This window comes from Taudactylus pleione, unplaced genomic scaffold, assembly GCF_031769625.1.
Source record: "Taudactylus pleione unplaced genomic scaffold, aTauple2 ptg001137l, whole genome shotgun sequence".
Taxonomy (NCBI): Eukaryota; Metazoa; Chordata; class Amphibia; order Anura; family Myobatrachidae; genus Taudactylus; species Taudactylus pleione.
This window is the reverse complement of record NW_028285538.1, coordinates 1,960,001-1,984,074: the sequence shown is the minus strand read 5'-3', so window position 1 is coordinate 1,984,074 and position 24,074 is coordinate 1,960,001. Positions and strand designations below refer to the sequence as shown.

At 40.0% G+C, this 24,074-nt stretch overlaps 1 protein-coding gene across 6 annotated transcripts in view; it reads left to right on the top strand.

Moving 5' to 3' along the window:
* GPD2 (glycerol-3-phosphate dehydrogenase 2) overlaps positions 1–24,074 on the top strand; it is a 292,752-nt gene that overhangs the window by 179,961 nt on the left and 88,717 nt on the right. For 3 of the 6 annotated variants that reach the window (XR_015874935.1, XR_015874934.1, XR_015874933.1), the window contains 4 exons: positions 4,542–4,654; positions 5,812–5,890; positions 8,697–8,795; positions 16,086–16,207. Coding sequence is in view for 3 of the 6 variants with exons in the window: in XM_088462040.1 (XP_088318166.1) it covers positions 4,542–4,654; positions 5,812–5,890; positions 8,697–8,795; positions 16,086–16,207; positions 21,536–21,542 (420 nt within the window). In the remaining 3 variants the exon portion in view is untranslated. Of the gene's footprint in view, positions 1–4,541; positions 4,655–5,811; positions 5,891–8,696; positions 8,796–16,085; positions 21,318–21,535 lie in introns of those variants that run through there. The other 3 variants (XM_088462041.1, XM_088462042.1, XM_088462040.1) reach the window with 2 other exon arrangements.

Sequence of the window (24,074 nt, the reverse complement as noted above, 5' to 3'; positions counted from 1 at the left end):
AGCTCTTTGCATCTCATATTGAGAGTCGACAGCAACTGATTCCAAATGCAAATGTCACACCTAGAATCAACTCCAGACCTTTTACCTGCTTATTTGATAATGAAATAACGAGGGAATAGCCCACACCTGTCCATGAAATAGCTTATAAGTTGATAGTCCCATTACTTTTGGCCCCTTAAAAAGTGGGAGGCACATATAGAAACCATTGTAATTCCTACACTGTTCACCTGATTTGGATGTAATTACCCTCAAATTACATCTGAAAGTCTGCAGTTAAAGCACATCTTGTTTGTTTCATTTCTAAGCCATTGTGGTGGTGAATAGAGGCCAAAATATGAAAATTCTGTCAATGTCCCAATATTTATGCACCTGACTGTAGATGTATTCTAATAGGGAAGGGATAAAATAACCCATCACTCTTTACTTCTAAAGAAAGCTGCAGTCCAAAGTTAGGGTAAGACTGAACTGTGTTTTACCTTCATGCTTCATAAATAAAAATGAACATCTCTTGGTTTAGTTGCCCTTTATTATAGCCATCACCCAAGACGAGACTTGATTGTAGATATTTGTGAATAATGGTATACTGATCACATGACCCTTTCTATCCTCTCTGTCATGTGGAAGATAAAGGAAATTCGCAGTGAGATGGCCAGTTAACAGGAGATAAAGACATTGAAATTTAAGGCCACGTATGAGCAGGGGATTAATTGGTATTCTGTCCCTCTCTGTGCATACTGCCCTTCTTAGTCCTCACATTTCTCATGCAAAAAGTAGATCAGTGCTCTGATTATTACAAATTATTTTTTTTTTTTTCAACATAGAAAGAAACCTTATTTGAGCATATTGTCTATAATTTTTCTTTTAAGTCCCATGCAACGTTTGTTTTTTTACCATAATGTAGCTCTGTATTGCTGATTTTGCTTAATCTAAGTATGCAGGGACTTTTATACTATATATTCTTTCACCAGAGTCTGAGGCCTGGCCCGATTTAATGTTTTGAATTATTTTGCTTTGTTTCACTGCTGATGCTTTTTTATGCACGTTGTTTTGTCCATTTGATGCATATTCAATGGTATGGTATTGTTTATACTTATACCTGTATATCCTGATTTGTTATGAGTCTGTATTTTAATATTTTTTTTTAAGGTGTTGGAGTAAGTATATTTTTTTCCGGCCGGAGAGTTTGCCAATGTAGTCGTCTTATCCTTTATTTTGGGTGGCTGGGGGGAAAGGCAGTTCTTTTATGTAGTTTAGTGCAGTTGAGGGCGGGGGGGAGAGTGTTATGGGATCCAGGTATACCTAGGTTGGGGTCAGGTTATACAGGGTGGGGGCTTAAGGGGAAGGTTTGTTGTAAGGGATTTTTGTTAGATTGGTAGATGTGGTCATTATTATTTTTTTATATATATTTTATCACTATTTTTGTGTTGGTGTGTGTATGTATGTGTATATATATATATATATATATACTATATTTAGTAACTATGTGGGCGGGGTGATTTGTGTAATTTACTTTGTGCTGTGTACTGTGTTTTTTATGCTCCTTTCGTTTGGTACGAGGGCCCGAAAGGCGCCTTCGGGTACTTGCCTTTCTTTATTTATATTATTTACAGTCATATGTATATCCTGATTTGTATAATCTGCTCTTATATTACGGTCTGCCACATATTTTTATGTATACCATGTTTATCTACATGTCTGCCACATTTCATTTTTTTTTATTTACATATATGGGGTTTAATCTATTTTCATAAAACTTAATACAAACAACTAATTTAAAAAAAATAAAGATGCAAGTATGATGTTCTACTTTTGAATACAGTATTTTATGAATATTTTTTCTTAAGTGATAAAGGGTTAAAACATTGTTTTCTGTCGCATTTGGTATTTTTAAAATAACTCTCCTCATTAAAGTAGCAGGGTTGTTTTTTTTTAAATAGCAGTTGGTTTTCTGTAATATAGTCAAGAAAATATTTAGAAATCATTTGAAGTATACAATATAGACTGAGATACTTCAAAGCTTTGTGAGAGCTGCCATATTGGATTTGATCTGGATCTCAACAGGCAGACATGGAAGTAATTCAGCATAGATAGCAATAGTAGGAGGGCTAGCTTTTTATTTAAATAGATATTGATAAAGGACTAAAGGCTGTTACAGAATATCCTTCTCTTTTCAAGCATCAACACGCAGAGAAGTTTGTGGCTGGCCCCTTAGGTAGTGCCCCCAGGTTTAAATAGTGTCCCTTATGCAGTGCACCCAGGCTTAAATAGTGCCCCTTAGGTAGTGCCCCTAGACCCTTCCTGGTCCCAGCCCAGAACCTACCTTTACTTGCGCTCCCACTCCCGTTGCCTCGCGCTGACTGGATTTAACTAGGTCCAGCAGGCGCGCGGGGCAGGCTCCTCAAGTCGCGGATGACGTCACCCCACGTAGTGCATCACTGGGAACGCTTGCCTCTGAAGCGATCAGAGGCTTTTTTAGCCTCCGGTCACTTCAGAGGCCAGCATTTCACAGCAGGGGTCGGCGGGGGAAAATGCCGGGCGGCAGGCTGTTTCTGCCGGGCAATGTGCCCGCAGAAAACAGCCTGGGGAGAACACTGGCCTTGTTTTAGAGTTGGATAGATGAATAAAGCTCACAATGATGTTCTTATACAACCTTATCGGTGAACTGATTATAAAATATTTTTTGCAGTACTGTTGTATTGATCAGATATAAATTTACAAATGTTATGATGTTTTTTGTTTTATTTAACACAAAATCCAACCAACTTTGCAGAGAATATATAGAAGCTGAAATCTCACCTTACCCCATGCATTACAACAGGCCTTTGTGGGCTGCCAGTCTATCTTATATCCCTTTTCCACTGTCACAATAACTCGGGTTATTGCCGGGTCAGTGTAAAAGTGTCCTTGAAAAATTACCCGTGTCATGCTTTAAACTTGCGGATTAGCTGGCTTCAGTAGCGCTTGGAGATGACATCATCTCCAAGTGTCCACTGTATAGGCAGAAGCCCCGGGTCACGGAAGACCTGGGTCTGGTGTGACAGGTTAGACCCAGGAATATTATATTTAAGAGAGAAAGAATGAAATGCCTAAAGTGGTGCACAATAAAATTAAAATGTAACTTTTATTGACTTATATTAATATTGTCATATGAGACAAATTCAGCAGCGAAAATGTAAAAGGTAAGTAGTGAAAAAAAAGTGTTGAATATAGTGATTTAAAATAAATGCAACGATCCTGTACTTCCACAAATACATATATAATCCACTATATTGAATGTGTTATATATTACCCCTTCTGTATTATATAACATATATATGGTATCTACTCCTTGCTTTATATCAGCATCAGTCAGATACCTAGATTGTAGTCAATAATAAATGGCTATGGACACCATTCTGGGGTGATAGCTGCGGCTATTATAACATTGTCTGAATCTGTCTTTGACAAATGGGTAAATCGCAGAATTAATAAGTGATGTTTTATAATTGCTTATAAACTCATAGTGCAAATCACTTTATTTAAATAAGCAATATTATATCTCTCCTGTTTTTTTCACATAAATAAACATATATATCTCCAAATGGTCATTTTCGTTCTGGTATAGATTTTATATAAATCTTAATATCAACCCTTAGTGCAATGCTCATGGGAAATATATGTAAATTCTATTACAGTGTAATTTCTGGTGTATCTGTTTCTCATGGGACCATGAGTCAGCCCTTCCAGATACTGAATGGATAACAAGAGGGTAATGACTCCCAATATGCAGCCACAGATTATTTATACAACACACAATATTGCAATCGCCATATCAATATAGTCTGGCTCTCTTAGGTTTTCACGGAGAGCATAAGGAGTATTGGATTTTTAAAGCATAGTTAGTGGTTACAGGATGCGTCGCGAACCAACGCGGCGTTTCGCTTTAGAAGCTTTATCAAGGTAAGCCGAGCCGCTCACCGGAACTGCCTTAAATACCCGCATGCATGTGGTTTGAGGAGCGGGATGTCAATCAATCCTCTAGTCCCAATCCTATTCGGCCGCGTGTAGCGCACCGCCCCATCGCGGCCGAATAGGATTGGGACTAGAGGATTGATTGACATCCCGCTCCTCAAACCACATGTATTTTCATATAGACCCAGGAATAACCCGGGTCCAGCCGCCAATCTGAAAACCCGGCTCCGACCCATGCTCTTGTCCCGGGTTGTTTTGGTGGGAAAGGAAACTGCTCAGAAGCTTTTTGTTTTGAAACCTATTTTAAGAAACTATTATGATGTCTTTCGAAAAAGAAAAGCAATAACAATGATTTGTAAAAAAAAAAAAATAACTTAATGGGCATCGTAAAGTGTCTGGATGCTAATATATATACGTTAACATTTATTCATTAAATATTCAATCTACTATAATTATGCTTTTATTTTTATGTAAATGGGTGTCACTGTTAAAATGTTTCAAACGCAAGTTTGAAAAACTCATAGAATATATATACAGTATATATATATATATATTTTAATTTTTTTTTTCCCTTATTCAAAACTAACCAGGAAGAATTGGAAGAGGCAAAGAAGTTTTTGTATTATGAAATGGGATACAAAGCGCGATCTGAACAACTAACTGATCGATCAGAAATTAATCTGTCACCGTCTGATGTGGACAGGTAAGAGAGTCGGGCTAAGTACCAAGCGTTACTCATTGTATTGGTTGGCTGTTATATACAGTTTTGTTGCAGTTAAAATTGCCTCCTGCAAGATTCAGTTCAATAATTACTATAAATCAAGATCCGTGTTCACTAGGAAATATTACTGTGTTCAAAGCATTTCATACCGATATTTAATATACCACTAAGATATGCAATATTCATAATCATGTTATTTAAATTCTCAATCCATTTTTAGCATTATAATGCACATGACAAAACTGGTTTTACAGTTTTTACATGGAAAGCAGCCCAACTGCCACCAGGGTACATTGATCAGCACTAAGTAATATTACTGTACTTGTATATACTGTATTTAAATCTGTACATTTGTATATATTAATCCCAGTAATAGTAGTCTGAATACAACTGTTTGCACTGGGTGCTGTCACGACAAGTATTTGTGATCCACTATGCCACTAATGACTGACACTACCTAAACCCATGGCATGAAGTCTAAAGCTGGGTACACACTTAGCAATGTGTGTACCCAGCAATGTGACAGGCGACCCCTAGAATGGCACCCTCCAGCCAGTATCTATGCAGCAGTGCCGCCTGGGGTGTCCTTAGGACGCTTCAGACGGTCACACTGCTGCCCTTACGGCTCCCCGGAGCATCCTCCGGACGCTCCGGGCATTGCTGTAATCACCGGCGATTGTGGCCCTGCCCCTTGTGACGTCAAATGGAGGGGGCGTGGCCTGCACCGGGCCCGCAAATAATTATATATATATATATATATATATATATATATATATATATATCTCAAAATGGCCCTCGGCAGAAAAAAGGTTCCCCTCCCCTGCACTAGGTGATGACTGAAAAATAAAGGAATTGGTCAGAGAGCAGAAATAGTTAAATAGACATCACAGTTATGCTACCAAAGCCTCAACTGCACTTAGCATTAGGGCTAAGTACAGGAAGGTGATGTGCTGTAGTTTGGAGATGATGTAAGTTTGGTAGCAAGTAGTGTTCTTCCAGTCCAAATTAAATGTATTGTAGATTTGGCAAAGTACTGTGATCTCTATGCCCTATTTTTCCATGCGTTTGAGAATGTATATGATTACTATATTGAAGGCTACAATTAATTGTTTTCAAATGTATTACTTTTTTCATTGTAGGTATAAAAAGAGATTTCACAAGTTTGATAAGGACAAGAAGGGTTTTATTACCACTTTGGATGTTCAACATGTTTTAGAGGTAAATCAATGGTCACATTACATTGAATTATGCAATAACAATGTTGTTGCATTCTAGCAATTAAATGTAAACTTGCATCTCCTCAGATTGTGTTTGGCTGCATGTGTCAGTCCATAACTAAATAAAATAAATGGAATGTCCATAATGATCTCACCAAAATGAAATCTGTACTCCATTTTACCCCACTTAGCCCATCCTCCTCCACCAATGTTCTGTCACTTGTCCTCCTCCATCCATTCTATCATTTATCCTACCTCCTCCTCCAGTCCTTTTCCCTGTTTCCTTTGCCTGTTACTTAGTCTAACTGTGCCAATGTTCTGTCATCCAAGACCCATACTCCAGTACTCAGTTATTTATCCTACCTCCCCAATGCTCATTCATTGTTGCTCTCACCTCCAATGTTTTGTCATCCATTCTCCCTCCTCCAATATTCTGTCATTCATTGTCTCTCCAACAGTGTCTTCTCATCCATACTGCTTCTGCCAATGTTCTGTCATTATTCATCCTTCCTCCTCCAACGTCATGTTCTTCCTCCACTTTCCTCATTGTGCTCCATCATTGATACTCCCTCTGCTATTCACCTCTGACCGATTTTCTATCACTCGCCATCCTTCCTCCAGTGCTCTGTCTTGTATCCTCCCTCTTCTCGTGCTTATTAATTCATCATCTCTACTCCAATGTATTATCATTCCTCAACTTTCCTCCTGTATCGATGCTCCCTCTGCCGATATTGTCATCCACCCTCCATGACCAATGTTCTGTCACCTGTCGTATCTCCTCCAGTGCTCAGTCATTTATCCTCCCTCCTTCAAATGCTCTATTAAGCCGGGCATACATTATGCAATTATCCACCCGATCCGTAGATTATCTGTGGATCGGGACAATAATTGCATAGTGTATGGCCATGACCAATCAGCGATGGTCGGACATCAGAAATCTTAGAACATGCCCGACTGATCTGATATTTGGTAGGCCACATATGGCAGTGTATGCGCGGCCACCCAACATTTCCCCTGTGCCTTCACAGAGGAGGAACAAGGAAATGTTTATCTGGGGTTGATATTCTACTGTGAAGAAAGTGCAGTATAAACGAGTGGTCAATGTGATCTCATAGATCCTGCATGTCTCATTGTTTTGCATCCATGTTCTGCTCAGTGCTCGCTTTAAATGCTCATGTGTTGTCCGAACTTTCTTAATAGATCCATATCCATGAGCCATATTTATGTTGCCAAATGATATGTTCTCCATGCGGTGTACGCCGCAGAATGAACGTACCATTAGTGCAGGAGGAGCACCAGTGTGTACAAGTCGTTAATGAGCTTAACACATGTCCATGTGAGAGTGAACACACCAAATACCCACTGTGTATAGATTAGGATGTGCGGGCTCGGATTAGTTCTGATTTTTCCCGCCAAAAATCGGGTCTCAGAAAGAGGCAAAACGTCATCTTTCATGGACAAATATCATCATTCCTGGACAAAAGTTCATGAAAGATGACGTTTTGCCTCTGTCTGAGACCCAATTTTTGGCGGGAAATCTCCAAACTTGGCGGGAAAATTCGTACTGATCCGAGCCTGCATCCCTAGTCTAGATTCACGGGACATGTGATCCCAAGGCTACAGGGGCTCTATCACCCTGAGGAACTTCCCGTAAGTTGAGTCAAAGGGATTTGTGTAATTATGTGCAATACCTGCACTTTCCCTATATTGGGTTGATCCAAAATGCTTGGGACCGGGGGTATTTTGGATATCGGAATATTCCGTATTTTGGAATATTTGCATCCCATATTAAATATCTTGGGAATGGGATCCCAATGTACACACAGAATGCATTTATGTGTTACATACACCTCGTATGCACTGAAAAGAATTGGGGAGGGGGGAATGTGTTCACCGCACAGATCCTGAATAGATTTTATATATGACGTAAAAGGTATGCTATGGCCACCTCTGTTACTAAATGTGGTGTTACAATAACACTCATGAAACGGGGTGGTGGTGTTACCCAGAGTTAATATATAGGAGTAAGAAAATAAAAAAGCTATTAGTGCACTCCTATAGAGTTCCTTGGTTGAGGTTCTACGGGAACTGCTACCCCCTTTTTTTCTTACCTCATATACACAGCCTGCAGGTAATTTTATACAATGTTTTCAATAATTTTGTGGCTCAAACAAAGTTTGTGTACTTTGAACCATCAAAAAGTAAACATGTCACTATCTCAGTCATGCTTAAAAAAAAATTCTGTATTTCGGAATATTCCGTATTTCATAATATTTGGATATGGGAGACTGAACCTGTATATCCCCACCATATTTTCAAAATCTCTACAAAAGCACAAAGTTGTGCTTACATTCACTGAAAATACAATAATTCCCACAGTAAAAATAATTTGTCTAGAACAGCGGAATGAATGGGTGGGAAAATTATATCGATATTCAGAATGGAGACATAGACAAGATTTCCACATTGCCAGAATGTCGTCTTTGCGATTGTTGACAGTTGACATGTCGACCATGCAGTTTTGCATTGGAGAGGTGAGTTTACCTAACCCTAAAACCATGAAAAAAACAGCTGCCGGCATTCAGGTGTCTACATCCTGAATGTATACTGAAAGCATGTATAACACTGCAACATTTTATTCCTACAATAATGCTTCACACTGCCCACTGACTAGGGCACTTTTTACTAGTTTGTATTATAGAAAACATTGGTGTTTTTTTTCCAATAGATAACTGCTTTTTATGCCTATGTCGTTACTGTAATGATTAGAAATAATGAGTGACTGTATTCCTTTGTATGTTTACCAGAGTATAAATGTTCAGATGGACTCAAATAACCTTCATGAAATTCTTAATGAAGTTGATCTAAATAAGAATGGGCAAGTCGAGCTTAACGAATTTCTACAGGTCAGTAGTTTATTTTCTTACTTTATTTCATGTATAGTAGTAGTGTGGGAAATGTGTTTGTAACATCCAATGTCGAGTTGCGCTGACTAGCAATTACACTGAGAGACTTTCTGGAGACTCAGGTTTCCTCCTCAGTCTTCTCCCTGTATCTCTGACACCAAGGGGTAGATTTACTAAATCTTCTGAAAACAGACGAGTGGTGGTGTTGGCCTTAGTAACCAATCAGAATATTACTAGCATTTTCAATAATGCAATATAGAAATGATAGACATTATCTGGTTTCTATGGGCAACGCCATCCTTTGTCTGTTTTAGAAGCTTTAGTAAATCTGCCCCCAAATACAATTTACCAGGATGTCCTAACCAGTAATGTTATCAGAACAAGCACAGCCTAACAAGATCTTTTCAAAATGTTTATATTACAAGGAAAGTGTACATAGAAAATGCAGTTTACTACTTTTTACACATGGCAGAGAATTGTTCCAGTCAGAACAAATGTCCCTGCTATGTGTTGTTTGGTATGTTGCCTGATACATCACATTTTATTGCCAGGATATGTGGCAATAAGAAATTATGATGATCAGGGCTAAAATGCGTATTTAATAAATATGTCCCCCTGTCTCTCTTCTTGTTCCTGTTACACTCTCTGTTAATCTTTCTGTCTGTCTCTCTTTCCCCCTCTCTGTTTTCTTATCACGCACTCTGGGGGTGATACAGCAGTGGACGGAATTGCAAATCTGCACGCAGGCAGCTTGGCAATTCCGTCCTTGCAAATCTGCAAATGCAGCAAGAGGTGCATGACACCCCTTGCTGCATTTGCAATCCCAGCACTGCGACCGAGGTCACAAGCTGGGATAATGGTCGTGATGGTGGATGGCGCCGGCCCACCAGCCAGCTGAGTAAGCCTCAGCTTACTAAGGCTGGCTGGCTTGCGAGGCCAGAAAACTGCATCTGTCGACGCAGTCCCTGGCCTTGCACTCCCGGAAAATGGGGCGGACACGCCCCCGTCTCCAGGAACGCTGGCCAACCCCGCCTCCGCATTACCTCTTAAATGTCTTTGCCTGTCAATCAGGCAGAGGCATAGAAGGGGCTGCGTGTGATTACGCAGGACCAGTCTGCGTTCAGAATTGCACTTGAATGCAATGCTGAAAGGGCCACTCTGTTCTCTAGTGCTCTTTCTCTCTCTCTCTCTCTAGTGCCCCTCCCAGTGGTTAGTTCATTAGTGCTTTTCTTTCCCTCTCTGCCCTATAATGACAATTAAAGCTCTTTCTCTGCCAACTTATGCTGTCACTTTCACTGTTTTCTATCTCTACTCTCTAGAGCTCTTTCTCTCATCTCTATAGAGCTCTAACGCTCTACCTAATGCTATTTCTCTCCAGTTCTTTATATGCTCCACCTACGCTCTCTGGCCTTGATTCAGAGCCGGACGCTCTGACAGAGCGCTCGCTCTGAATCAGGGCCGTCCTTCATTTTTTAGAGCGGCCTCCTGGCCGCTCATATAGCTGTGGGTGACAACCCACAGCTATAGCGAGCGGCCAGGAATATGGTCGCAATGGTCAAGACCATCGCGACCATCGGGCTTGCGACGAGACCCTTGTGGTAGGGTCTCGTGCCGCAAGCCCTGGAGTGCTTTCGGCTCTATCAGAGCCGAAGTCACTCCCACTGACATCACTTGTGATGTCAGTGGGGCCGGCCCCAGACGGTAGGCTTTCCCATGGGAACACCTCCGTCTGGGCAGGCATGCCCCCGGCACGCCCACCAAAGGGGGCGTGCTGTCACTCAACATCGACAGCACGCCCCCTTTGGTGCGAGACACGGACGACGGTTTGCCCGTCGCTATCCAGGTCTCGTGCATGCGCACGACGGAGCCGTCTCCGTCGTGTGCATGTGCACTGGGCCAACATCGACTCGCTTGCAAGCGGGTCTGAATTAGGCCCTCTATCCCTTCCTGCTCTCTAGTGCATTTTCTCTCTCTGTTCTCTTGTGCTCTCTCTCCCTCTCTCTACTCTCTAATGCCTATTTATCTCTTTCTCTTCGCTCTCTCTAGTGCTCTCTCTTTTGCGCTTTTTTTTAGTTTGCTCATTAACTCTGTTCAGTGGTGATTTTTCTATTACTCTACTCCCTAGTGATTGCTCTCTGCTATGTAGAGCTGTTTCTCTGCCATCTAATATATTCTCTCTATGCACTCCAGTGCTCTCTTTTTCTAACCTCTAGTGTTCTTTATTTCTTGACCCTGTAGTGCACTCTCGCTGTCCCTGCTGTCTACTGCACCTTCTCTCTCTCTCTGCTCTTTAGTGCTCTGTCTCTATTCTCTAGTGATATTTCTTTATCTCTACTCGGTATTGCTTTTTCTCTCTACCCTCTAGTGCTCGCTCTCTCGCTCTGCCCTCTAGTGCTCGCTCTCTCGCTCTGCCCTCTAGTGCTCGCTCTCTCGCTCTGCCCTCTAGTGCTCGCTCTCTCGCTCTGCCCTCTAGTGCTCGCTCTCTCGCTCTGCCCTCTAGTGCTCGCTCTCTCGCTCTGCCCTCTAGTGCTCGCTCTCTCGCTCTGCCCTCTAGTGCTCGCTCTCTCGCTCTGCCCTCTAGAGTTCTCTTTTTCTGCCCTCTAGTGCGCTCTTTTTCTGCCCTCTAGTGCTCCCTCTCTCTGCTCTCTGGTGCCCTTATGCTCTATTTCCCTTTCGCTATGCTCTTTAGTTTATTTGTTCCCCTCTCTCTCTCCTTTACGGTTGTAATAGAAATACATTTTCCATTTCCACTTCACAAGAATACCTCCAGCGCATAATAACTGTCACAGCAGAGATTAGACAGTATATATATACCCTGTGTTGCTGAGTACATAGTACAGAGGTGGTTCCAGGTCTAAAATGCATCACTCCTCATCTCTCACACCAGAGACTCTTTTATCAAATGGGATCATCCCTTCATCAGGTATCCCCTCTTCTTATGCCCTCCTGCATGGGCTTTCTTCCAGGCAGCCATAACTGATGTTCCAATAACCAATAACCAAGAACTTGCCATACACAATATCTTGAGATCCGAGGAACTTTCCCCTGATCATGCTGGCAACTTCTGCATCAACTGACCCTTTTATTGTTGGGCTCTCATATATAGATTCACAGAACTCCGCTCTAGCCATACTGTCTGAATACAGCGATCTTCTCCCTTCAATGTGGGGAACTGATCAATGGGCTATACAAACAGGGTTCCTTCCTCACAATACATGGAAACGCTCATCCCCACATCATTAGTGTGTCTTCCCAGGATGGCCTTGCAGTAGCCTCCAGCACACCCCCCCCCCCCCGCCCCTCCTCCATTGTACTCTGCAGTGGACTCAACATGATAGTGGAACTCTCTCCCTCGGGCAGCTTTCCACCCTCTCATCGATATGAGAAATTCTGTCCTCCACAGCTGCTATATTTACATTAGTACAGGGGGCTACTTCAGGGGGACCCTTGCCTATAGGGGCTTCCGTTCCATGAAAACTTTGGCTTATGGCAGCCACCCCGACCTGCCCAAATGCCAGAGATACTCCTCTTGCACCCGACCTGGGGACACCAGCAATGGCAACCTTCTCCACTGACATGGGAAACCCATGTCCTTATAGCCTTGTATCCCCATGCGCCGCAGCGGCTTAGCTTCACAGCGGACATCATGACGACAAGTCTGTGTTACTGCCTTCTCTTGAGTGTGAGGACTGTGCCTTGGTCTACTTCTTAGCCCTCCCGGTATCTCTGATCAACGTCGCCAGTGGTGTGGTCAAGCCCTGCTGCTAGGTGCTACCGACCTCTAAATGAGCACATAAAATTGTAGAAGTGTAGTAATGCAGTAAATATTAGTTAACGTGTACAGTAGATTCCATGGTTTGTGCTTTTCCTCTGTACAGCCTAAGAACTATGTTAGGTTCTGTGTATGTGCCCTTTGCCCTCTCTGTGACAATTTCAGACCTTGAAATGTCCTAGGTCACTTTGAAGTCATACAACACCCTCATTGATGTCAACTATAAAATACCACCAGAACATGCTCACGTGTGTGGGGGATCATCACACAGGAGATTAACAGGATAGTTTGAGGGCAGATGAAGGGATTATAGGACAAAGACTCAAACAAAAACAGTCTAAGACAGGCCTGGCCAACCTGTAGCTCTCCAGCTGTTGTGAAACTACAAGTCCCAACATACTTTACCAGCTGATCAGTGGGAGGGTATGCTGGGAATTGTAGTTTCACAAACTCTGGAGAGCCACAAGTTGGTCAGGCTTGGTCTAGGCACTGGCCAGCGGGCTTGTTAACACTTTTCGTGAAGCTAAAGTTCTGTAACATGATTTTTAGAAAATAGAGTTAGTGTGCCTTTAATACAAATTTAAGTGATTAACTCACAATATATTCTTTGGCCTGAAATTTAATTTGCAGGACTTTATACATTTTCTAATGTCAATTTTGGATTTTAAATACATAACTGTAAACCTAATCCAGTATGGAAAAATGATGTAACTGACTATAAGATAAAGGAATTATTGGTAAAAATAGCATTGGTGAGAGACGTGTCTAAAATTAACTATATTTTTAGTTGTTTTTTATTTTTTAGTTCTTTTTTTTTTTTCCTTGCATGTTTTTGCTTTTTGAAGTACAACAAATTACTTTACACACAGATCTGATCTGGATGGATTGTAGAGTTTATTTTCCAGTTTATTTTTGTAAGGTCTTTCTTACTTGGGCAGGTATTTCAGCCGTCTGCCAGCTCTTTCCTGAGCCAAGGCGATGATGAATGCGGAACATGAGATAAATTAATGCTAGGGATTTTGGTCAATGTCAGCCCTTTCTTCCTGATGTCAAGTTAAACAAACAAGATCAAGGGAAAGGAAATGGTAATTGTCTCTCCCGAGATGAGCTGCAGATAACAGCATTGTTGAATCTGAATGCAGAAAATTTTCTGCAGTGGTGTCCAGCATCACAAAAAAAGAATAATTATTCCTTAATACATTTATCACCGGTTCAATCAGATTAAATGCATATTCTATTAACCATTGACAACAATGAATTGTTCCTTTGAAATTATACTGGAAACATTTTTATTCCCTATTTGACAGGAAGGCCATACAGACGATTGGTTGTATATAGAATTGCTTTTATATCTTCCGGGAAAACTTGGCTGTCATCTTGAGCCCAATGTGGATATTGTAATTGCGAGGAAGATAAAGTAGACAATAATTCATTTTCATGATTTTAGTTTAGGCCATAGGGAATCCTTACTGAGCTTCAGAATTCAGATTACAAGCACACAGGTGAACACTTGGAAGTCAACACGGTTTACGACTTTACTAATCTCCTCAACAGAAATTGATAACTAGTTTCATGCATCATTTGCAGCTTTGCGAGGCTGAGACGCCAATGAGTTTCCAACCGCAGAAACATTTCATTCCGCCAACAAAACACGCAACATTAGCTGACAGAATAGTCAACTTTTCCCAGCAGATAAAATGTGTCATCTTAATAACTGCGGTGGAGAAAAGCTATTTATCACCGGCGCTGTAAATATTAAACCTTTTCCTTTGCAGAATCAAATTCTGTGTCTGTAATATGACTGTTTAAGTGTGTTTGAATAGGGCCCGAGCACATACTGTCATCATTTATTCAAAACGGGACGTACAGTACAGACAAGCAGGAGGTGAAGTAGGTAGAGCTAGAGCAGTATGTGGACAGAGCATTAGACTGTTAGCAGCATTCTATAGTATTTCAGTTTCTCACGACCATGTGTAGGCAATAAAACATATGGCAATTTATAGCTCCATCTAATCTGAGCATCTAAGCCTTAACACCAGCACTGAGCAGTGATGCAAGTCTCCTGATAAACTCCTGCAGACCATGGCCAGTGGTAGTACCATTCAGCAAACTCAGGCCGGCGACCAGCAAGCCAACAATTCTCGGGCACCTAAAGATGCACAGGGTTTTTAAATGAATCACTGTACATTTTAATTTGCTAACCATGGAGAAGGGGGAATGTGTTTAATAATTTAAAGGGAGCGCCTGGCATGCTTCCTGCTGTCTGTATCAGTGCTGCCAGCTTTTTGCTTTGCCATGTCAGTGATCGCCTGGGTAATAAAGGACTTGATTCTAACACCACCTTGTAAATGGCATATACAACTTTTATTACAACCTAAGTACAAAATATAGAAAGTAACATTCACTTTCAGGCTCCAACAATGCATTGCTAACATCACTTCTTGCCACTTAGGCATTTGCTACAGAAGCTGCTGAAAGAGTTTTGCAAACATCCTACCCTCTCCCTATACCTGACATATGTTGGTATATGCAAGAAACCCACATTCCAGATTGCGAACTACTTGCCATTCTCCTACAGTCCAAACTGGATCTTGTCTTCTATAACCCTTCCTTCAAAGCATCAAAGCCGTTACATACGTACAAGCGGAATACTGTATATCATCTACAAGCGAGCAGCTCTCACAGATGAATTATTTTTCTTTTAGTAAAAAAAATAAATTGTAATTAAAAACAGACTTAAAATAACGGTAACTTCCCTCGCCTTATTTTTTCAAGTTTAGTAAATCAAATGAGCATTAGAATTACAAAAAAATTTTTTTTTTCAAAAATCTAGTTTGAGGGAGGGTCTAGAACCCCAATGGCTTGGCCAGAGGTGACCTGAGGGCAAAGCAGAAACCTTTGCGTGAAATTCTGCATCAAGGTCGTTTATTCCTTTTACTGACCAGCATTTTCCAATTCCACTAACATTGTCATATGTAATCCAAATGTAAAAGAAGTGTGAGTATATTACAGTATAGTCCTTTCTGGACTAGTCATACATTGCATAATTAGGCATGTGTATAATGCACCTCTATATGGAACAAAATTGTGTAGTTTTATGGACAACACTGAACTTGATGATGCAGCTTATCCTTGCAGATATGTATGTATCTAGACCACTGTACAAAACATACATATGTGTCCTCCTGCATTTATAACGGGTTGTAAGTTCCTGCAAGCAGGAGTCAGGAGTTCCCTGTCTTTTTTTTTTTTTTTTTTTGATACTCTAGTAATTCTAAGAAAATAATACAGTATCACCCCTAGTGATAGTGGTTAGGTGGAAAAGTGGTCGCCCCTGTTCAGTCAGATGGAAAAACTGCCTGTAAAGCATTACATAGGCAGAAATAGCAACAGTGACTCCAACAGACTTTACAGAGGTACTACCACACATGCTAAAAACTGTTAAGATGGCTGTAGAAATTGTTAATCTGTGATATTGTATGTATCCTGGACAATTATTTATTTATTTATTTTTCCAGCTAATGAGCGCTATTCAGAAAGGCTTTGTATCAGGCAGCCGGCTGGCCATACTGATGAAGAGTGTAGAGGAGAACCTGGATCAGAGAGACCCCATTCCGGTGGACCGCAGTGGGGGTGGCGTGTGAGTCTAACAGAAAGTGGACGCACGTTACTGCTGGTCTATGTTGGACAACATTCCAAAGTTGCTTTGGCTGCATATGCTGCACATTTGGCACCCAGCGTGAACTTGATATTTATATTTTTCTAAGCAAGCATGTTATTTTCTTTTATAGATTATAGCTCCAATGCGTTGTAATCTGGTGGATTCTATGCACCATGAATGGCACACACATGTAATTCTGAAAGATTACAGGCCCCACATCTGTAGAGATTTAAAGCTTCCTACTGAAGCCTGTTTGTCTATAATATTCATTTAAATCATTCATGTAATTTGATTGATTTTAAAGCATTTTTAAGTGTAAAGATGACAGATGTATGTTCTAAGCAAAGTAATATGGTCACTTTGTAAGGGATCTGGGTATTTTACTTTCGGCACCAGGTTAATTTATGTAACAGCCGTTTAAAGGGATAAAAGGTGAGAAAAGCAAAGAACTCTTGTTTGGAGTCACATTACTGTAAAGGTGCATACACACTAGACGATTTTTGGAACGATATATCGTTCAAAATCATCTAGTGTGTATACTCTGTCATCTGGTACGGGCTCCCGTGGGGTCGCCAGTCGCATCGTCGGTTGACCTGCATGTAGGGCAGATGCCGACATACAGTATTGGGCGGTCGGGCATAGGATCGTCTAGTGTGTACGGGTTGCCCCATATGTCGGCCCGTCAGCAGGGGGGGGTCGCATCGCTGCGTACACACGTTGTCTACTGTGTACGCACCTTAACTAGTGAAAGGACACACGTCATGGTTGATACTGTTTTAAAGGACATTATATATGCAAGTTTCACTGACTTATAATAATTTATCTTAGAGTATTTGAGATGGATGAACGTGGTACTTTTCCTATGCATAACTGACGTAATCTCATATTGTCTTCTGCTTCAGTGGGGGAATAAAATTAGACTTGTGACTCCAGATATTGTAGAGAACCTGGGGGTGGTCACTGTCCTTTTTTTAAGGGCAGGGTAGTGGTCCCAGTGTAACAAGTGTCCGCATAGTGTTCTTAGCCACTGTAGACCATTAGATGTTGATACATCGTCACATGTGCTGCTGTTCATTGTCCATAACTTTGGGGATTCCTGCGCACCTGTATATATACACCCAGCAGACAAATGGACCAAAACTGTATATGTGCTGCGTTTCCTCCTGTTTGTAAATGAATCATCTACATAATGGTATGTAATACAAAATATTGGCCTCTGTACCTGGTTTCACCTGGAATGAGCGTTACATTTCTGACGTTATCCATATTTTATAATGTCACCTTATCTAGGTAATGTCGATATTAAACTTCTTGTTATCTTCTGTTCAATACCGATACATCTCAGTGAAAGAAAAATATTACCAATCATGTCCCTATTCTATTACAATGTTCCTAGTTTTATATCTAGGAAGTGTTGCTTATATATTTGGTTGTTTAAGTAATACCCCACATTGGACACTTCTGTCTATCCACCACGGGCTCCCTGTTGTACATTAAAAACTCAGCACTCCTTACTGGTCTAGATTCCCGACATATAACAGGGCGCCAACTGGGGAGATGCAGCGATGCCCAGCAGAACAATTTGCATACTAGTCCATTGTAGTTACCAGTAACGTACTCAAAAATCTGGCAGAAGGACCTGGTCTGCAATTGACGTGCTTAATAAGGGAAGCGTCAGGCTATGTGCATCCTCTTACTGAACATAGCAGCAGTTGTGAGTTTCCTAATTGCTAAGTATGTTGAAAGCTTGTCACATTCCTAATAATGTTTATTTTAAAAAAATATGTACGCACAATTATTATTCAATATGCACAAAATGCTAATGTTTTTATCTGCAGATAAATGCACATAAAAGCCTGCAGTATGCGTGGTAAGGACTGTTGGTGCCTCCTGGTGCAATACTTATATAGAAGATATTTGTAATTCTGGCAAGTCGGGTAGACATCTTTGTGCCTTTTAATTAATTATGTTTTTCTCTTTTTGTTTTATAATTATTGTTTCTATAATGTACGCGTATACAATACAAGACAAGACATGTCTGGCTGTAGGTTGGAGCTGCCCAGAGAAGTTTTGTTCTCTTTGGCAGGATGAAACAAATGTCACAGGTCGTGTGGGTTTACCTTCGTCAAGGAAATATATAACCAAGGTAGTAGGTTTAGGGATGAGCACAGGTGTCACGTTGTTGGGTTTATTGCTCTCGTGCCACATTTGTGGGAAGAAATACACTTCCCTAGAACTGTGATTGTCAGGAGCAGATTCATGCTTTCTGCTTACCTCTGGCTAGCTCAGGAGGTATACAGAAGATGCATCCTTTAGGACAAGTCCAGAAGAGGGAGATAGTTGTATAAGAAAGACACCTGTAACTAAGGAACAAAGCAGAAAATATATATATATATTTTTTAAATGGTATGTACTAAATGTGATTATATCAATCATATTTACCACAAAATATAACTGTTACTATACCTACTATTTTAATCCCTGTTATTTATATCTAGTTCCACGCAAAATTGAAAATCCCACTTTGGATGGAAGTCTGTTAATTACACCTGGTCAGATCACTTTTCTAAAGGGGCACTTCCACTAGACGATCTACTCCCTGTCCAATATCTAAACGATTTTCCCTTGATTTTTTCCCTTGAAATTTTATCTTTCAGTCTGAACAATTTGCAAACGATCTTTAATAGATCAAGTGAAATTGACCTGCATGTTCAGTCGGGAGCGCGCATCGTTGATCGTTAACAACCAAACACTGCACGATTTATAAATGATTTTTAAACGATTGAACAATAACAACGTCGTTATCGTTCAATCTCCTGCTAAAATCGTGTAGTGGATGCCCCCCCTTTACTTGACTGCCAGCCCTAAGATAAGTGGTATAATGTAGTAAGGTGAGTCAAGTCTAACTATAGCGAAGACAACTATTTTTTTTATCAACTACAAAACACCATTAACCGGCAGCCATCTTGTTCTTATTTAAGGGAACAAATAAGCAATCAGTATTAATAAGACAAAGTATATTGAATGCATTATTGCGTATTCATTATTGCTAGTATTGCCTATGACACTGAACAATAGAAGACAGATAGATATATATGGATGATTGCTAGGCCTATTCAGACAAACTTCGCAGATATTCACTACATGTTGTAAATTAAGCACATTGGAGCCGTTTAAACATTTTGATTCTTTATATTAGGAGTCCATCAGCCTTTAATATTGGGCATTGTCACTACTGAGTGCCAAATATTGTGCTTTTGAGTCTGTGTTAATGTGCAAGCTTCGCTTCTATTAAGCATGCTGAATGCAGCAGCCTGTGTTTCAATAGTCCCATACTCTGTGATTTCTGGGAATTGTATTGCTGCTCATTGTTAAAAAGAATTACAATTAAATAGAGTTTGAAATATATATATATATATATATATATATATATTATATATATGTGTGTGTACGTGTGTGTATGTGTGTATATATATATATATATATATGTGTGTGTGTATACCTATACTGTGTGTATATATACATATATATATATATATATATATATATATGTATATACACACACTCACACATACTGTAGTAAATGGGAAACTATGCTGCTCTGTTAAAAATAATTAAGTTTGTTTAAATATACATATAATATGAGTGTGTGTGGATGTGAAACTATGCTTTCTTGGAAGCTACAGTAAGATGCAATTGCTATGAATACTGGGGAACAAAACCTAGATATTGTGAGTTGCTTTTTTATGTTTTTTTTTTTTAATGGCTACTACCTTTGTATGTCAAATTTATCAAGTTAAGTTAATAAATCACTCCCAATACAGTATAAATGCATTATAGCACAAATACGTTACTGTGCTGTAGTCTTTTAAATAACTTTGCAGGGTTTTTATGATGGGTTACTTTTCTTACATTTACAATGCACTGATTCTATGTCAACTCATTTATAATGAATGTTAAAAGAAAACCCTTTATATTGTATGCTATTAAAAAGTGTGTAGTGTGCACTGTATTTCTGTATTTTATATACATTGAGTTTTTAGATTGTTGCCTTTTTTTCTTGTGGTTGTGTGGTGGGCATTTATAACAACTTTCAAAACGCTCCTGAATTAAGTGTGCCTGCTGGAGACAGCCATTTTGTAGTTTGAACCTTAAATCAAGACAATATAGCCTATTATCTTGATAGTAACCAGTGACATGAGATGGCTGTAATCAATATTTACTTGAAAACAACCTATCAATTCACTAGAAACCACATCACTGAGGCATATGACATTAATAGGATGAATCAATGTTCTCATGCTTCATTACTGTCACTGAACTAATAGACTGTATTCTTGTAAATATAATCCACAAAATGGCTGCCTCCACACTGTATAGATAACATTGAACAACTTGAAGTTGTTCCATATATTGGGATCTGGAAAGACCCATACAGGCATTATCTCTAGAACCATGGTCCTTCCAAGTCTCCAAAAGATAAAACACTGTTACAGGTTGAGTCTCCCATATCCAAAATGCTTGGGACCAGGGGTACGTTGGATAACGGAATATTCCGTATTTTGGAATATTTGCATATAATGAAATATCTTTGGAATGGGACCCCAATATACACACATAATGCATATATGTGTTATATACACCTTATACACACAGCCTGCAGGTAATTTTATACAATATTTTCAATAATTTTGTGGCTCAAACAAAGCTTGTGTACAGAAATGAAATTCATTTATGTTTCATATACACCCTATACACACAGCCTGTAGGTAATTGTATACATTATTTTTAATAAATTGTGTTTTAGACAAAAGTTTTGTACATTGGACTATCACAAATCAAAGGTTTCATTTTCTCAGTCATGCCAAAATTATTCCGTATTTCTGAATATTCCGTATTTCGGAATATTTGGATATGGGAGACTCAACCTGTATTTACAAATGACTATCATATTAAATTACTACTTGTTATCATAATTTATTAGATTTGATATTAAAAGTATAATGTACACATTTATTTCTGTAACAGCATGTACTAAATGTGCATTTTTTTGTGCGAATTAGCATGAATAAATAAATTCAACAGTGAATTCCCTGATGCTTTAATACTGTAAGCACAGTTACTATGAAATGTATTTAATGTTGTCTGAAATTGCTGTCATACAGGACTTATAGAGGTGTTTAGCGCATAAAAACACCATGACCTTACTGTTGGTTACTTCTTACTTTAAACAGAATTACATTTTTTGTGAAGTATATTTTTGTCTCCAGACAGTAATTCTCTTGTCTCCTCTTCTCCTTGTATAAGTGCTTGACAATTGGCGCAAACTATGCCTAACACCATTGGTGACATAGTGTGGTATCAATGGAATAATGACAATATGATAACATTGGAGGTTTGGCCGGATAGAGGTCTGAAGATAACACGCCACAGACAACCTGAAGGCAGTCAGAGAGCCCTAATTGTCTATTCAGAAGGATAATATAACACTTTGTGTATGCATGCAACTACATTTTGGAAGTGACTTTAATTGTCAACATTACTGCTGAAGTCTAAAATTGTTGCTATGATTTTATAATGGGACAAAAGGATGTGAAACATGTAAAGACAAAATATGTTGACCTTCTTGTTTTGGGCTTATTTGCCTATCAGTACTTGATAGCGTTGTACATATGGAGCAGTTTAGCCGTATTGAAAATAAAGACCATGCTGGGATCATTCATTCACACTTTATCGCGTATTGCCTAGTAATCGATTATTCCAACGTCTGCTCTATAAGCATTGGGGCATATTTTATCCTGTACGCTGAAGACTTCCTGTGTTGGAATATTCTGAAGGACGGTCTATTTTAGAAACTTTAGCTTGCACACTTCTAGCAATAATAAATGCTGTACCACGGGGCATATCCAATTGGGTGGGAGGTTTAGCGAGGTAAAATACATTGTGCCCAATTTTGGATTACCATGGGTATGCGTGCTCCCGATAAACGCGGTATCCAATACAAAAAAGTGGTTGTGGGGTTTTCACCTCTGAAAACCCTGCGCTGCATAAAAAAAAAATACACATACCTGCCCGGGGGTCTCCCCTCCATCTTGTCACTGGGGAGAGGGCTGCTGGGAGTCCTGGGGGCTGGTGGGAGGAGCAAGGGATGCAGGGAGATGTTATTTTCCCAGTGCCTGCTACAGGGATGGGGAACACGCACACACTCATGCACACACGCACACTCAACCACACTGACATTACTCACCGCTGCTGCAGGAGACTGGGTCCCGACGCTGGAGAAAGAAGACAGCGCTGCGGAAGGTAGGTAATTAAGGCCTAATCAAGCTAATTGGAAACTTCTAATTGCTTAATTAGTCCTCAGTGGGGGTGCCGCTGGGGTCCCAAAGCAAGTCCCGCTAATTTTTCCTAAAATTAATGATTTGATGAAATACATCCCCGCACTCAAAATCTAAAAAACCCTGCACCTGATTGAATAGCAAAAATCCCGCATCTACAGGAAAAGCCACGCAGGTGCGGGAGTTTTGCTATTTTCGACCCCCAATTGAATATGCCCCCAAATGTTTCAAGTAATATAAAAGTAAAGTAACATTTACATATATACTTGTAGATGTTAAAAGGTGACCTTTAATACTGAATTAATTTGTATTTTAGCTTTAGTTTACCTTTTAATCGCTGCAGTTGTTCAAAAACACAAAAATTTGTATTATTCTTATTATAATGCAATTATGTCGGGAAAGAGTAAGCAACCTGCTAAGGGGGGGAACATACAATCCCAAACTTTTTCCAGATTGTTAAATCTAAAATTTAGGATGTCACATTTAAATTCACACCCAGTATATTAAAGTTAATTTGTCCCCTACACACACAGGCACTACTATGAACTCTTTTTGAACTAGTGGTTTATCAATGCATTTCTATATATGTTCGGCTGGAACGATTTGTAAGCCTCGCTGGAGTGTACTTTTTATGTCTTCCCACCTGCAACAGACTATGGGCCAGATTCTAAGTCACACGCAATACCGATATTCACATAGTTGAACGATGTTTAGCAACTGCTCATGCGCAAACATTTCTAAAAGCCGCAACGGCGCATGTGTGAAACAGAGTGTACTCTCAAATACGCTTTTGCTATCGGGCCAGACATTATCCGAAATGGGGCAAAAAAGTGATGGGCATTCCTGGATAGTGACTGGGAGGTGGCTAGACGTAAACACAAAATGTCTGTCTCGGGTGTGTTATGGGAGTGTCGCTGGAATTTCAGGGAATGCAGTTACGTTCACAGACTCACAGCCAAAGGAGGCAAGAGTCAAACTGTGAAGCTGCCAAAGGGCTGGTTCTAGTGTCAATGGTGCGCCAATAGTGGCGACTAAAGAATCACCGGTGATATTACAGCATGCAGAGAAGCAGAAAGTGGGCGTCTCAATCCTAGCACATGCAGATGCACACTTGTACTCCAGGGGAAGGGCTGATACCTGCATTTGCATATACTTGCAGCTGCGTCTCCAGCAACAGACCCATGAGCGAATGCAGCTGCACCCATCTCTGAATAAGGGTCAATGTGACCTATTTTGGAACATATCTGGTGCACCTTGTCTGTTTGAACACACTTCTAAAATATGACTCCATGTATGGGAATGTAATTCTAAAAAAAATGGAGAGTTTTTAGAAACATGCTTAGGTACAGGTATGGGAAATACGGGCTGCACTATTTGACAAACACCTAAATGCAGGGAAAAAAATCTAATGGTATATTTAAAAAAAATAATACATTCATTTGGACATATCCGTTCGTGTAATTGCCACCTACACACATTGAGGGCAACCATTTCAGTGGCATCTCCTT